Source organism: Scomber japonicus, chromosome 24 (assembly GCF_027409825.1).
Source record: "Scomber japonicus isolate fScoJap1 chromosome 24, fScoJap1.pri, whole genome shotgun sequence".
NCBI lineage: Eukaryota > Metazoa > Chordata > Actinopteri > Scombriformes > Scombridae > Scomber > Scomber japonicus.
Window position 1 is genome coordinate 5309530 of NC_070601.1, and position 16102 is coordinate 5325631.

At 37.7% G+C, this 16102-nt stretch overlaps 1 protein-coding gene across 1 annotated transcript; it reads right to left on the minus strand.

The window, feature by feature from the left end:
- Positions 1–5689: 5689 nt before the first annotated feature.
- LOC128354140 (calcitonin gene-related peptide type 1 receptor-like) lies at positions 5690–15400 on the minus strand. Its single transcript, XM_053314396.1, has 13 exons — positions 15268–15400; positions 12107–12182; positions 11041–11185; positions 10845–10955; positions 10164–10285; positions 9987–10078; positions 9560–9686; positions 9291–9444; positions 8969–9029; positions 8809–8875; positions 7893–8111; positions 7638–7679; positions 5690–6663 (listed from the first exon to the last, which is right to left on the minus strand). The coding sequence occupies exons 2-13, from the start codon at positions 12173–12175 to the stop codon at positions 6457–6459; spliced, it is 1416 nt and encodes a 471-aa protein (XP_053170371.1). The 5' UTR covers positions 12176–12182; positions 15268–15400; the 3' UTR covers positions 5690–6456.
- Between the last annotated feature and the right edge of the window lie 702 nt (positions 15401–16102).

Consider the following 16102-nt stretch of genomic DNA (forward strand, 5'->3'; position numbering starts at 1 on the left):
AAAAAGGTTACGCATACAATAAACATTCATTACAGTTTACAGATTGACTTCCTGGATCAGTTCTGACCCGCCATACTTTCCATATTTGAATACACAGGGTTTTCCTTATTAAGTGTTTTAGTGGCATTCACTTTCAGTTTTAACATTGATTTAAGATAATCTGGATGAACTCTGGGTGTTCTCAAATACCAGTAATGACGCAACTCGCCACTGATATAAAATGGCCAGAGCTTTAGTTGTTTTAGACAGGATTTATCCCCCAAGTTAGAGCAGTTTTGAAGCAGTTGTGTTCTTTTTAAATTATATACTAAATAATTTGAACCACAGCTACAGCATGAAGCATTTAAAACATATTTTAAATCTCTTATTTAAAAGGGGAGATAAGGGATAGGTTTTTCTTCCCATTTAGATATGGTTGCAGCTGGGATGAAAGGTGATGGTGTTTCTAGAGGCCCACAGCTGCACGACGATTACTTCATTATAGTGTTCCCAGACCCAGAGCAGTGTTCTTACAGGGGTCCCAGTTTTCCTAGTTACGCCCCTGGCTTGTACTCTGGAAATGTACTCTCCCCATGATGTATTCACACATTTGTCCACAACCAACGTCGTCAGGCTACCAGACAACTAAGCGTTGACATCACTGTGTGATGAGCTGCTCAGATAATTCATGACCCTGCGGTGGTGAGGCACAGCGGTCTGAAAGGGCTGTGCAGCCAGAGGCAGACTTCCTGCGGTCCCACCCAGACCCGGGTCACATCCATACAGCCGGGCCACATTGCTCACCCCAACCCCTGTACTGTACGCCCTCCACACCCTTAAGTAGAGCCAAGAACTCATTCCATTGTTCTCAAGAGTGAGACATCCCCATGCACAAGTGGCTAGATCACTATGAGCCAGATGTGTGTATGGTATGTGTATGTGTGCGACAGTGCATGGCAAAGCCTTGTTGTGGGAGTGAGGCTTAACCCCGAAATTCTGCGAACAGCGATGGGTTCTACTTAAGAGGAGTTACTGGAAACGGCTGCAGCATATTGTTTTAAGTTTGAGTCACTCTTCCGTGTAAAGAGGTTAAATAAGCTTTTGTTAAGTCATAGTGCATGAGATGATTCGACACTGCATACCCCAGAAATCCCCAGTTAATCAAAACATGCCACAGGTGATAAGATGTCTGCTTCCTTCTGATTTTCTGTAAAAAGTTTCGGATGGAGGTACTGTACAGCTCAAATCTACTTCCTCTGCATTCCAAACATACCACTTCTATTTTTCCTGGACAGGTAGAGTGCATCACATCTTGTATATCACAGGGTTTTTTTTTTTTTTACGAGGGACTCATAACAAATGGGAAATGGGGAGTTTCCTTCTTGAGAAGAGGAAAAATCCATTTGAATAGACCCTCAAACTCTGAATGCTGCGTGAATCTGCATTTTCTCCACATGCTGCATCCAGCAGCATGTGGAGTTTTGTGTAGACTTTCAGGTGTTTGTGTAGTTCCCTTTAGATCATGTTTAATTTATTGGTTGAACTTAAAAAATACCCTGTGGAGGTTTAGTCCTTTGTTTTGTAGAGTAACTCTGAAAGTAAATTTTGTTTATTTATAAGAAGGTCCATTTAGCTGCTTTTGGAGCTTTAAACCACATCTCACTGTCATGGAAATGGCTCAGTGGTATTTTTAGCTCTTTTTATTGTTTTATTTTTATACTATTAATATTTTAAAGCCAGCTGGTCCTTTAGCACAGTCTATTACGGGGTCTGAACTAGAGACACTATTATGTCTGCTGTTTATTTAATAATGTGAGCCTCATCCTGCTAATTTACAGAGATGAACTCTCCCCTCCTTCTAATATTAGACGGTAGACAAACCCGAGTTGGCTCCTTTACAAAGCCATACATAATATCAACAGACATCAACAGACCCAGTGGTTAGTCCTGAACTGATTGTCTATAAATGTAGTATTATGAATCAGCATTACCACTTCAAATCTATATTCATTTTATTGTTACTTTCAAATTATTATCGACATATTTCTTATTAAGAGCCAAACCAAGAATGAACTGTAGAATGAAGTATTTTGTGTGTATCTAAAGTTCTTCCTCTGTGCTGTAGACGTGTGCTATTGTCCAAAAACTTTTAAACACGTAAATGTACCACACCACCGCACATGTTCCTTTATTTATGAAGAGTTTGGTCAATTCAGTTTGTTTGGAAATGACTCCAAAGACTAATAAGTGATCATATTTTAATGTCAAGAGGGTTATTTTGTGTTGGACATACGATACTGAGCATGTGCAGGACATGGCTCCATTTACAGTGCTTTGCTAGCTTGTTGTGCTACACATTACAACCTTTTAACTTTGTGCTAAAGTTATTTATAATGTAGTACATCCGTTAATATGTCTGTGAGCCTGTGAAAACAATTGATTAATGTCTTTTATGGCTCTTTTATGGCTCCCAAGGAGTTCTATGAAGTGTAGAGAAATGATCAGTTCTTGCTTAGAGACTTCATTTTTTTAAAGGAAGTCTGGCGTTGCAAATTGAGTATGTGGAGTTTAAAAGATGAGGACATTCGTATGTATATGACGAATACGGCCTGGGAGGTCAAGTGAAAGATACTTTTGAGAAGGAATATGAAAGGTGTAGGATCAAGCATTTTTGAAGGAATAAAATTAAAGATATCCAAGCCTCCATTTTTGATTTTAACTATTCTTTTTTTGCACAGGTGTCTCTTTCCAGTCAGTCAATTTTATTTCTCCTTTATGTTCTCTTCTTCCCACTGTAGTAACCTGAGTCTAGCTCTTGATAAAAAATAAAAAAATATATATATTGCTAAATTCAAGCAGAGTGTGTTCCCGATGACTGTTCGGTGTACTTTAAGTGCTCAGGAATGTGTCTAATGAAATATTGAGTCACCCACGCTGTTACTGTTACATAAGGATATAATTTTCTGTTTGCACTCAGGGGGAATTACTCTGGATTAGTGTGTCAGATACAATGAATATCAAATTAAAACCATGACTATGATTTTGTGAAGCAGATTTATGTGATTATTGTTGACATTTTACACGTCTGGATGACTGTTACCAAGCAGCAGAACACATCTGGCAGTCTGGCTCACTCTGTGTCTCCGTTTGCACTCATGTCCTGTGGAAATGTCCTTGACAAAGACACAGGAGTGCCACCAACTCGCACATTGGGACCCCGTCTGGATGAAAACATCGGCTTAAATGCTTTAAGTTTCAGTGGAAGCATGCGGAAGTTAAAGCAGTAAACAAGTGTTAGTCATGAGACTGAGGAAGTGTTTACTACCAGTACACAAGGGCTGGCGGATCAAGAGTTCAATGGATATGTATTCTTAGAAACAGGAAGCCAGCATTGCATCTGGTCTGATTTCCATAGAGGTAAATAAAGGAAGGTGGGGCTTGTTGGGTGGTGTTGTGATAGGTAAACAACACAAACATCTGCCTGCATGTTGCATTCACTGAGAGCTTTCACAGGTACATGCTCCAAGTGTGGTTTATCAGCATTATTTTTATCTCTGTTGCAGAGAGGAAACGAGTGGCATCAGAAACCGCACAGGATACTACACCATCTCTCACGTTGATATAACAGGATACAAGTTAAAAGTGTGCTTAGTAGTACTGTTAAAAGTGTCAGATGTTTGGTGTTCTGCACGGGCCAAAATAACATGGGAGGGGATACTCTCATGAATACCGTGAATCGCAGATATCAGAATCCTTTGTGGATTGAGGTCATGACTACGACAGGCATGCAAGTAGCTCTTAGATACATGTATCACTTGCAGCGTCCAACACAACCAGCACACATGCTTTTGATCATCATGTGTTTCTGTTTCTTCATCCAGACTTGGGGGCATGTTTGTTCGGACACAGAGATAAATCACCAGTTGTAAAAAATCGTCACGTTAAGTGCTTTTGCAGCTTCTCCGTTTTGAAGATGATAAATGATGCATTGAAAGGATTGATGTAGTGCCTTCTTCCTTTGGGATTTCCTAATTGTACCTGCTCACATATACATTTTGGATGCGGAACAGACAGTAACACCCTGCTTTGTCTGGAAACAATATTCATTTCAGTGAGAAGTATTTTCTAAGGTCAGACAAGGAAATCCCACCCTTACTTAAATATGTGGTGGTGGTGGTGGTGGTAGGGGGGGGGGCACTGTTACATATGTCTTCCTTTTGTATTTGAAGGGGAAGAAATGGAAGCATCTCAAGGCCGTGCCAGTCAGAAAAACACCAAAAAAAAAAAGAGACAAAAATACAGGAACTCTCTGTACCAAACCTTAGTTGAAAACAGCTTGTTTTTATTTACAGCATTATTACTCCAGTATAAACAAGCATTGTGAGGATTTATTGACAAAACTATGTTACAAAAATGAAAATGGGACTCATACTGTGACGAAAGTGACCCTCTCCAAAAATGAAAAACATTTGTAAAGCTTCTGTGAGAAAACACACATATGTGGTTGAAGAAAGAGCTGTTTTTTTAAAGGAATGGTTTGACATTTCGGGGAAATTTTACTTATCTGCTTTCTTTCTTCGAGAATTTAGATGCTAGACATGAAGCTACAGACTTGGGCTATTCCAAGTCGAGCTGTTTTGAGTCTTTAAATTCTAAGTTAAGCTAAACTAAACTAACTACCCCTATTAAGCATTTATAAGCAGTACATAATGTAATAAAGGGTTTATAACACACTAGTTGTGAGCAGATATAGGGACATATAGTTGATGTACAGTATTTGTCAGCAATTATAATTTATTATTATATATTATTACAACTCTGTTTTATTATTGTATATGGTCTTTAATAATCTTTTGCCCACAGGAGGCATTATATTACACTTATATCTCCCTACAAGTACATTATATTGTGTTATAAACTATTTATTAACTTTATACTGGTTATAAATGTCCAGTAGGGGAACTTTAAGGTGAAGTTTTAAGTTCATGTTAGTCCTGCAGAAGACAGTGATATATAATTCCTGTTTTCGAAGGCTGAAACCAGCAGCGCTTCACTCATCTAGAGTCCTGACAGGAAAGTTACTTCTTATCATTAAGTGGAGGTGACAGACTTTTATCTTACTGCAGAATTACTGGATGCAAACAGTTATGACAGTGCTAGAGGTAATAATTATCAATGTATACATCAGATCAGTGAATCAGTATAAATCAGTTCCTGCTGAATGTGCTGAAAGTTCATTTAAAGGACATGTAGCATGACGTCATTACAATTTGTACTATTAATGAAATCAGCTGTGGATTCTTGGACTTTAAAAACCTAATAGTAGCATACAATGTTTTCATAACGGTGTAAATACAAAAGGTAAAATTCATATTTTGTGCATTGATATAAGTCATACTTCTCCACAATCCTATATATGTACAAACATACTATATGCACTTTTCACTCCCCATTTTCTCCCAACTTCCCCACAATCATCTCTCCAGCATTTTGGAATCATTAGACATGAAGCAAAACACAATGAACCTAACAGACAATGCAAGCTTATGTATCCGACAAATAATCATGCTGTGAACCTCATTATTTGCTTAATTTAGCTACAGGAAAAAATACATAAATAGAAAAAGATTCTCCTCAAGAGGCCCACATTTGCTTAAGCAGGAATGACATTTGGCAAAACAAGCTATTTTGTTTCTTTGCTGTTTAAACCTACATTTTAAATGCCCAGATCAGTATGCTGGTAGCCTCTGCTAACCATAGAAATCATGATTCTGGGTTATTTTAATTAACATGAAAGCATTAAAGGCTCTCTAAGCAGAAATAAACCAACTGCCAAAGAGCACTTTTTGTGACTTTGTCTGAATTTTGACCACTTCCCTCTTTGTTATTGAACTTCCTACCAGGCTAACTCCAAAGCAAATATGTCTGCAGCATCAAATGGGGCCACTTGTCCACTTTGGCCCCTGAAATATTGTGCAAGACAGATAATCTGAATTGTTCTTTCAGATGTTAAGAGGTGGGTAAACAGTATTTTCATGCTTTGACCCTCCACTACATCCCCCGCTGTAATAACACATTTAAACTGAAGCAATATCCTCTAAATGCTGCCTGATCAAAAATATCAACTTCTCTCTTTGCAAGATCGTAACAGAACCGTGTCTTTTTTTTTTTTAATCTTCAAGTTAAATCCACACGATGCAACAGGATTAATTCCTTTTGTTAACGCCATACAGTGAGGCTGGTTGATTCATGGGTGATCCTCATCTGTCTGCAGCCTTTCTAAATATTCATGTGTGTAGTAAATGATGAAGAAACACTGTCTTTGGTCTTCCTTTTTGACAATATTCATGAAAAAAGTAGAAAAATAGAGTTGTTTTGTGTTTCAAGATGAAAAAAACAAAAGGACTCCAAGGAAGCATAAAGATGGTGAAAGATGATGTTGCCGAGCCTCAAATGTCGAAAGTTCAAGCACCACCTTCACACGAAAGGGCTGTCTGATCTGAAGATGTCCGAGTAGCTTTTGCCATTCATGTGCTCGGTGTGGCTTTCGATGCTGTAGCAGCGGTGAACCTCGGTGAGCGATGACGCCACGTAGGAGGCTGAGCGAAAGAAGTCAGCATTGGCGAAAGTGCCGGCGAACTGCATCCGCTGCTGATTCCAGTGTCTCCGCAGAACACTTTGAACCTGCGAGAGGAGACGCAAAGAGGACGTGAAAAGGGTGGCAAGGTCGAAGGTCAAAGTTCAGGAAACAGATAGCAAAAAGAACTGAGGCCAATAAGATTAGATACAAATTTTAAACCTTTGCAACAGCTGGAATCAGTAATGTGCTTTTCTTCAATTACTAGTCTAGACATGCAGCTATATGAATGCAGCCAAAGTAAACACTACTGAATATGTCCGTAAATGCAATGGTGGATGTGAATAATCATGTAAAGTGGAGCCCTGCTACCCGATTTGACACATTGTTGAGACTAAGTCTGTTGTGCAAAGCTTTCTGTTTAGGTAGAGATCATGTTTGCTTATTCTCAGAACAAATTTATTAAGAAAGGTCTCTCTTCTGTCTCTTTCTCTCTGTCTCTCTGACTGTGCATCATCATCACTGTGTTGCAAGTAAGAGTACACAAGAGTAGACAAACAATGTGATAAATTAAATCAAGTAAAGATATAGCCTTTGGTTTCATTTTGATTTCAAGTGACCATACTTGTGCAACCTTAAAGACCAGAATATGGGCTGGTTTTGGCTCCCTGATTTTTTCCCATGAAGAACTTAAATGTGAGCTGCTCTGGGTAAAAGTGACAGCTGGACGCCAAAAATGTGACGGAGAACTCAAGAGCTGTGGCCGAACAGCTGTTCTAACATTTGACTCTGGGTCATTTTGTCTACTACTGCATACCAAGAAATTTCCTGAATGCAAAATTACGCAACCCAAAAGAAACCAAATCATGGGTCAAAAATACTGAGAATGTGTGAATAAAAACAGAATACAGTACTTCTAGGAAAATGTGATTAAAAAAACATAAAAAGTGTTACAAAGTATTGAAAAAACCCTGAAATTTCTCCAATGGAGTACACATGTATTAACTAATACAAACTGAAAATCTCTTTTAAATCTTTTTCAAATAATGAGCAATAACATGCTAAATCAAGCATCACTTACCTCCCCATTGAAGAAGCAGAATATTGTAGAAACTAGGAGACCCTGTATGTAAAAAAAGACAAAAAAGTTTCTTGAATGAGTTCATAGAAAAACTCAAGATGGGTAATCCTTTAAGCTGAAGCAGCTGCACTAGGGTCTACTAGAAGTTCACACTGCCCAATGTTCATGCTCTTATCCTCCAAATATTTGCAATTTTATGCCACTGCTGCACAATTATTGAGGATATTGTGTGCTGATAAGTGTTGTTGTACTCACCTGGTAGTGCATGAGGATTTCCATGACGTACATATAGATCTCAACAACCCTTGGGTCCTGGGGTTTGTAGGGGAGCAACACAAACTGAATACCCAGCAGAGGGATGAGGATGAGGGTGGCTCTCACAGCCCGCATGTAGAGGCTAGACTCGGCCTGGTGGGTCACTCTCAGCTTGGTGATGAGAACCCGAACAATGTTCAACAGGAAAAAAAGGTTCACCTGGAATCATAAAAATGTTTAAATCCATGACGGATCTTCAGCAGGTGAAAGTGAGAGAAATATGATCGTTTAAACCTCATAATCTAATTTCTCATGGCTCACATCTTCATATTTATTCAGCAATGCAGCATTTAATGTACTTATAAGAACACTGAAACCATGTAACCACATTAAGAAATGACTAAGTAATTAAAACATGCCAACTACAGCTAACTTTAAAAAAATCAAAGACTTTCAAGAGCCCATTGGTGTCACATGTGAGGTTCAGTTAAAAGTGTACTTTGAGTGAGACACAAGACACAAATATGTGAGTACTTCTATTGTCTGGGTTCTGTCCTTATTTTAAATGAATCAGAGGAATGTTCTTGACTCATGACCTCAGTTTAATTGATAATGTGTTTCACTTTCATGATGACCACAATGTCGACAAAAATAAGTCTTAAAACAATCGAGAAGTTAAATGAACTACAGTAAAGGCAGAGACAAAAGTCTGCAAACACTTTCTGTTCCTGACAACTGGGACTATGTTTTAAAAAAGAGCAATAAATCCTACATTTTTAATTTAGTGTTCATGTTCATTTAGCGTACACGTTCAAATTGAAACTGATTGTCGGTGTTAAACCTTAGACTTTTTGTTTTATAGCCAATGTGCGGGAGTATAAATCCAACACAATGGAAAAATGAGTTCAGTGCTTACCACCAATGCGGCGCAGATTGGACCATGAATAATGTAAAGCAAAGAAGTATCTGAGCTGACCCAGCATCTGTGAAAACATCAGTCAGGTCGTCAGCCTTCTGGCATACAAGAGTACACAACTCAGGCACAAAGATATCTTCAAATGTTCAAAAAGACTCACTTGTCGTTGTAGTAGCAGTGGCGCGCTATTGAATGTATCACTGCAGGCACCAGAGGAAAACCTGTACAAAGCAAATGCCATCATGTCATCTTAAACAAGAATTGGGCAGCCATAATTATCTATTTTCATTTATTTTCAAAAGTGAAGGATGCAACAACATTTGAATGGTATTTTTTTATACCAGCTGCACAATTATTTCTGTTTTTTTGTATATTCTAGGCCACTTTAGGATTTCATTGCTATTAAATGTCAACATGGTTCAAATCTGACCTGAGCAGCATGTAAGTGTTAAGGTAAAATATTTACTTCATATTTTACTTACCCCATCCCAGCAGAAAATACCACATGAGATGCTGTTTTTCTGCAAAAACCGCCACAACAATCAGAGTGTGCAGGTAGATACCCTCACAAAGCATCCAGAAGTAGTTGCAGCTCAGCAGATACAGATGGATGAACATGAGGAGCTTACAGCTCGCCTAGATGGGGGGAAAGAAAAAACAAAGAAGCAGTATGAGACTATGAGACTGTTTTTGTATGAAAATTGCAATCATGTGTAAAGAAACATCAAAACATTTTTTTAAAGTGACTCACAGAATCGTTGTAAGTGTGTCCCTGTTTCTTCACCACTGTTGTGAGCCAGACAACAGTAACGACTGAGTTTAGCACAAATGACATGAAGAGGTTTTTATGGAGTGTTATCCTCTGGCAGCTTAGACTCCTAAGAAGAGGAGAGACACATTAGACACTATATACAATCATTTTTGTAAGTAAGCCATCACTTTGGAAACAACAGCTTGAAAGTACAAATCAATCTTTAAAAGGAAGTTGTTCAGTAGTAAGTAATGCCTTAAAAAAACAGTATACAGGGGTTGATAATAGTGCAAATAATGTGTTAATAGAAATCTGTATTAATGCTTTAGCTGCTAATAAACCATTTGCATGATACCTGCTTATCCCTAGAACCAAAATCCATTCATTTTACTCATTACATTTGACTTTATTTATAGTGCACACTTACTTAAAATGGAAGAATATTGCCAGTGATACGAGCAAAGACACCAGCGACAGTCCATGACCAATCATAACCAAGTAGAAGTGATTCATTGCCCCCTGTAAAAAAGACACAATACTTAAAGCTGCTTTAGTTTCCATACCTTCCTTTTTTTATTATATCATATTTTGTATTGCTTCTTACAGAATCAGGGTTATCCCTGTGATGCGGCGCGGCTTGGCAGTTTGTGAAGTTCGTCCACGTCCTGTTGCTCTCTGGGTGGCGCCCCCACTCGCCTGTCTCTGTGCAGACTTTGGATGCCATCGCTGCCAACACAGTTTAAATTAGAGGAAAGCAAAACATGCTAAAAGGATCAAATTGTTGGTTTATCATTTTAATACAAGACTGTGAAGGACAAACCATTGCTTTTGCCTTGTAACTGTGTGTATTAGAGAGGAATGCTCATTTGATTATCTTAAATAGGCCGTTGCTCTCCACTCATTCTGGCTCGTGTCCAAATAAGGCCAAAAGAGGCTGTGGATTTTGGGATGAGCCAAACATGGTAAAGTGTCAAGAGTAATTTACGGCTTGGGGCCCTCACTTTCCTGTTCCCGAGGGTGTATAACTCTTGTGTAACATACATGAGTATGCATATATATGTCCTGTGGCTATTTGCTATTGGTCATAATCATATAAGCTGATATTTTTTTATCAAATCACTGCTTGTTTCTTTGTCCTTAAACACTATTAAAATGGTTAGTTTGAAAGAAAGATTTCCTTTGTGTGAGTTCTTTCTCCTTTATGATCAACTTAATTTCAAATCCACAACATTACATTTATTGTTGCTGCATTGTCAAAAATCAGTTCTCAGTTGGAGAAATTTACCAGTTGGGTCAAAATCGTGATAGTAGTCTGGACAGCTCTGCTCTGTGGTTAAACCAGCCTCTGTTTCATCCCAGCACAGCCATCCATCCCACGTGGTGTTGCAGACTGACCCTGCTTATGAGAGCACACACACATATGTTGGTATTCAATGCTTTTCCACAGAGCTTTCCTGGGTTCTGTTAGAAGATATTCTCACCTCTTGTTTTGCGCTGTGAGTCTTTCATCATCCTCTGGAAACATTCATATTGAGCTGTGGCAATGAGGTGCGGTGTCGACTGATGACTGCCATGATGGTTCAGGTGCTCCTGGTAATTGTCTTCAGCGTTTTCCGCCAGAAGCAGCTGAGATTATTGAAACACACACATGTTCTAAAACATAGAATTTCAGTGGATGAATCATATGATGCAGTTATTTTTATATATTTTTTGTAATTCTGTAGCAATTGAGAGTGCTGTTTAAGACACCAAATCGTATATAAATAAATAGTCCATTCACTCCTCATGGGGAATAGAATAATGTCTTAAAGCTTTGAGTGCTTCTAGGGATGCTTTGTTCTGTCTGAGAAGGCACTATCACATTATATTATGGGAATTGTATTATTCAGAATTTGACCTTCATCAGAACCAAAAAGTCAGGATATTTGACCATTTAAAAACAATTGCCTTAAGCCCCCTACTGTATGGGAGTGCTAGACTATTTCTGAAACACCCCTTTAAGGACTGAATCAGGAGAATTAAGCCAACTAAATGAAGATTGAAAACTGAGGCGATGATTTAAAGAAGCAAAATAAGTCATAAGCAGATTTTGTTATATTGGATCAAATGTTACAGTACAATTACAACAAATAAAAAATCAATTAAAACCCCAATCAAGCTAAATTGCTAATGACATGTTATCAGAAATACTAAAGAATCATATAGCTGAGCACAGTCCTGCAGCTATGCTTAAATCTCTAGATTCATTATATCATCCAGCTCTTAGATTCATAACTGGAGATAGCTTTAGAGTGCATCATTGTATGTTATATGAGAAAATGGGGTGGCATTGAGAAGGGAACAACATTGTATTTGTATTAATTTATCTGCAAGGGAAACTTCTGACATGTCTTCTCAATTATATAGATTATCTGGTTCTTGAAATGAGGTTGTAAAATTGTAAAATTAAATATTTTGCTCCAACAATTTGCAAAAGCTTGATAAAGTAGAAGAGACAAAACTGCTTCTTTTTCTTCAATGACTGTGAAGTTTAGACACGGCAGCTACCTTGTTGAGGGAGCACAGCACCAGGAGAAATATGATGCCATTCAGATCCATCCGTGCTTTGATCAGCATGGGTATTCTGGGGGAAAATGAAATAAAATGAGAACTTCATATTAATACTTTATCTGTTTCTGATACATGTTGATGACTTGTATGTGAGACCATACACTGTGGATTCTGTACAGTACTGTAAGTCCTTCACTGTTAGATTGGATGTTATTTTTATGTTTCATTGGAAGTTATTTTTATGTGATTTGGATTAATAGCTTTAAAATTTCAACACCATCCCAAATAGTTTCCCCCCAGAGCTCAATAAGAAAAATGCTTTCCTTTTCCAACACTGGATGTGTTGACAGGAGATGGATTCAAGCTAGGTCAACCTGGCAGCCTCTTGTTCACATGTCACACATATATAATTACATTTGTGGTTAATTTAATACATTATTGTTGTTGCCAAGTGGAATTATTTAGCTTTGGACTCGGAAATCTTCATATTTTTTACAGCCTAAGTTTGAGGTGTATTTTTGGGTGTGACTGAAACAAAACAATATTACTCATTTTTGGTCCACACACATTTAAAAATAATGTCCAGTTCCCTTACCTTTGCCCTCTTTGCAAGTCATGTCAACAAATCTGACAGTAAAACTATGCCTCCAAACCCATGTTTTTAATTTGTAATGGCAGGTCTCCCCGTTTTGGACATTCAGGTTACAGATATGGCCTTTAGCTTCCTTTGTTCCCCACCGCTTCCTTCCTGCATGCTTATTATGCATGTTGAGCAAGTTTAACCAAGGTTTAGCCAAAAGAGTGTCAACACGGCAAATGCAGTGAAGGATTGTGCAGCAAAAAGCCTTTGAATAGAGTATTAAGATGCTTTCATATGCTCACCACAAATTAAAGCCATGTCGGAAAGGAATATAGTTCATGAAATATATAAAACCTTCCCACAATAAATTCAGGAATCAATTCATAAGTAGATTAGCAAAAACTAGAAGTTGTCCTGCTATAAAAGCACATTTCTGAGCTCATCTTTTCCAGACTGATGTGTTATGATATTCATTTTTAGTTTTATCTAATCATAACGGGCATGATGCGTCCTGCTTGAGGCATGACAGTTTTAGGAGCCAAAGTAGTGGAAATCACAACAGATCCAGTAATAGTGTTTAATGGCTGTTAAATTAATAAAGACAGTAGCAGTTGTAATGGGCGCGATATTAACTATGTGTAGAAAAAAACCCAACTGGAAATGTATGAGCTTCATAAATGTTGAATTTATTGCAGAGCTGTTGCATTGGATTGCATTAGATTGCACAGGTGTACCTAATGATGAGGCAGGTGAGTGTATATTGTGCATGGAAAGCTTAATTTCAAAAATAGATATGAAGTTTTGGGTGGTCAACAATCTCTTAAGAGTAGTAGCACTGTTTGCTTATTAAATTATCATATTTATCACATGTAGCTTAAGTCACATACCGCAGCATTTAAAGCCTATCACCTTTCCAAATATATGCATAAAGGTCTTTGTACACATACACACAAGTCAACAAAGAAACATATACAAAATATAACACAAACACTGAAGTACAATACCCCAAAAATGTGAAAAGTGTTTTTCTGTTGCATGGCTGATCTATCTTTAAAATCGGTTTCATAATTCATACGTGCAATTTTGCAAGTAAGTATTTTGATTACTTTAAATAACAAGGAAAATATATATAATACAAGGAGGGTTTTCTAAAAGTGAACCTCACATCAGCACCAAACCAGAAACCCTCAATAGTTTCAACCAAAGTTTGAGTTTTGGGGGTTAAGCATAAGCATTTATGAGCAAAGTATTCCGTAAGACCTCAGCAGAAGTGAGATCTTATTGTCTTCCTGTTCAAAATTTTATCACTCAATATACCTACACACGTTTGTGACACAATAACTTACTCTAAATGTGAAAAAATCTGCAGTATAAAATGATTCTCTCATGATTACTTTTAGTCTGAAGGGTGTTAAAACCACATCCACGTGACAGAGACTGGGATTTCCTTGTATCTCTCACTGCATTGTAAAATAACCACCACTTATTTATGACAAAAATCTATCTTTATCTCAAGTTCAGTGGTGTCATTTCTGTTCAAGCATTATCATTTTATCTTCTAACAAGTCACTGTATGCACGTCACCTTCTGTCCAGTCAGTCATGCTATAAAATGAGATTGACGCTTTTCCCAAATGCCAGCTTCTTGTCTGTATTCATTTCATGCTTTTTCAAGTTTTGACACTTTAGATGATTTATACCATCTCCAAAGACAAACCATATACATTTCTAATGGCCTACAGGGGCACTTAATAACTCAAAGTGATGCTATTCCCTTGCTGTGTGGGCCATCCGTATTTGAACACGAGGGTCTGCACACTTTTCCATGTGAAGTATTCTTTATTAGAAACACATTGGGCCTGAAAATCCAATTTCACCACTTCATGTCCACTATGTGAGCAGCTTTTTGTTGTTAGGTGTGACAGAATTGCAGGTGGGATGAGTGTATTCACCACATGACTTTACTGACCTAACATACACTGCCAAAATATGCTGCATTTCCCACATTTTAGCAGCATATTTACTGATTTTGTCACAGTATCTTAACACATCAGCACTAAAGCTGTTATCATTTTACGTCTGGAGCGCAAAGTATGAAAGATGTAGTGTTTTTATCTGGGAAACTGAAAAATATCTAAAGAGAGTCACGCTCTTACAACAAACCATGTTATAATCTCTTTGGCTTGGCTTGTGTTTTTGAAATTAACTTGCTTATTGTTGCTGGTATGTATTAAGGACACCATTGCCCCTTGGAAGGATATTATGCATTTCTAAATTATATTTGTTGATTTATAAGACAAGAAACAGATGTTTTTTGCTTTTTACAAATAGACCCCCCCTGATTTGCCATCACTTTTTACCCAGGCAACAGCGAAGTCAAGTAATAGACTATCTGGTTTTGTTTCTCAACTCCTTAACACTCTTATATGCATGTGTGTATCTCTGTTTCCACTGTGCCATATAATATGAAGTTCACAATTCAGTGGCAAACTGAACATGACTCGGCCTGTCTTCAGCATTGTAAACCTGAACAATAATCACAGTCTACACACTGAAAAAAAATTAGTAAAAGAACTTACCTTAGCAGTAGTAAAAAGAAAAACCCAACTTGATATAAACACTGTTTTTGTGGATTCTTGACGAGTAATCCTTCAGTTTGCTTCTTGCAGAAAGAGAAAAATTATATAACAAAGCGTCAGCGAGTTTTTCACTCCTTCACTCCTTCGGTGTGTGTGTGTGTTTCCCACCAGGCTCAGAGGCAACACTGAGCTGTCCTGATAAAGACAGACTGCATGACATCATGTGCTTGCCTTTTGTGGAGGGACATCCCCAAAGTGTAATGAACATTACATTACAAAGCTATAATATAACTGATAACCATTAAACATTATAATCATACAATGTGTAATATATATGCCTATGTAATAATATATGATATAAAGTAAGCTTTTATGTCTTTGCTGTTGAACTTTAGTTGCCTGGGCCCTGTATGTTTTATCCGTGGTTCTTTTTAGTGCTATAAATTGTTGTTATGGTTATACTGTAAAAGGGGAATATGCATTACTGTAAGAGCATTTAATATAATGACAGAAAAACAGAACATAATAATAACGTTATCACATATTTAATCATATTAGGTCAACAAGCTGGAGCCAAGGGGAGAGTGATCTTACTGGAAATATATTCAATGGATGCTATGGTTTCTGTTCCTAAGCAACGGCGCCCTCTACCGGTCACTCACTTACTGGCACCTGTCCTGTTACCATGGCTGCAGCTTTGTAGCTTTAGTAGCTCTTTTTTAGCTTTGACACAGGTGAGTTATTTATTTAGACATGTAGGTAGTAATGTGTTAAGTTTAATAAGCTGAGTGAGCCAAGTTGGCTGCTACGGTAACCGCAGAGGTACAAATAGGAT

Coding starts and splice junctions, on each gene's coding strand:
- LOC128354140 (XM_053314396.1), bottom strand. CDS start 12,175: ATGCTGATCAAAGCACGGATGGATCTGAATGGCATCATATTTCTCCTG. Junction 8,112..8,808: donor CAATCTGCGCCGCATTGGTG/GTAAGCACTGAA, acceptor TTATGATTCCAG/GTGAACCTTTTTTTCCTGTT. Junction 6,664..7,637: donor TCTGCTTCTTCAATGGGGAG/GTAAGTGATGCT, acceptor CTCCTCTCGCAG/GTTCAAAGTGTTCTGCGGAG.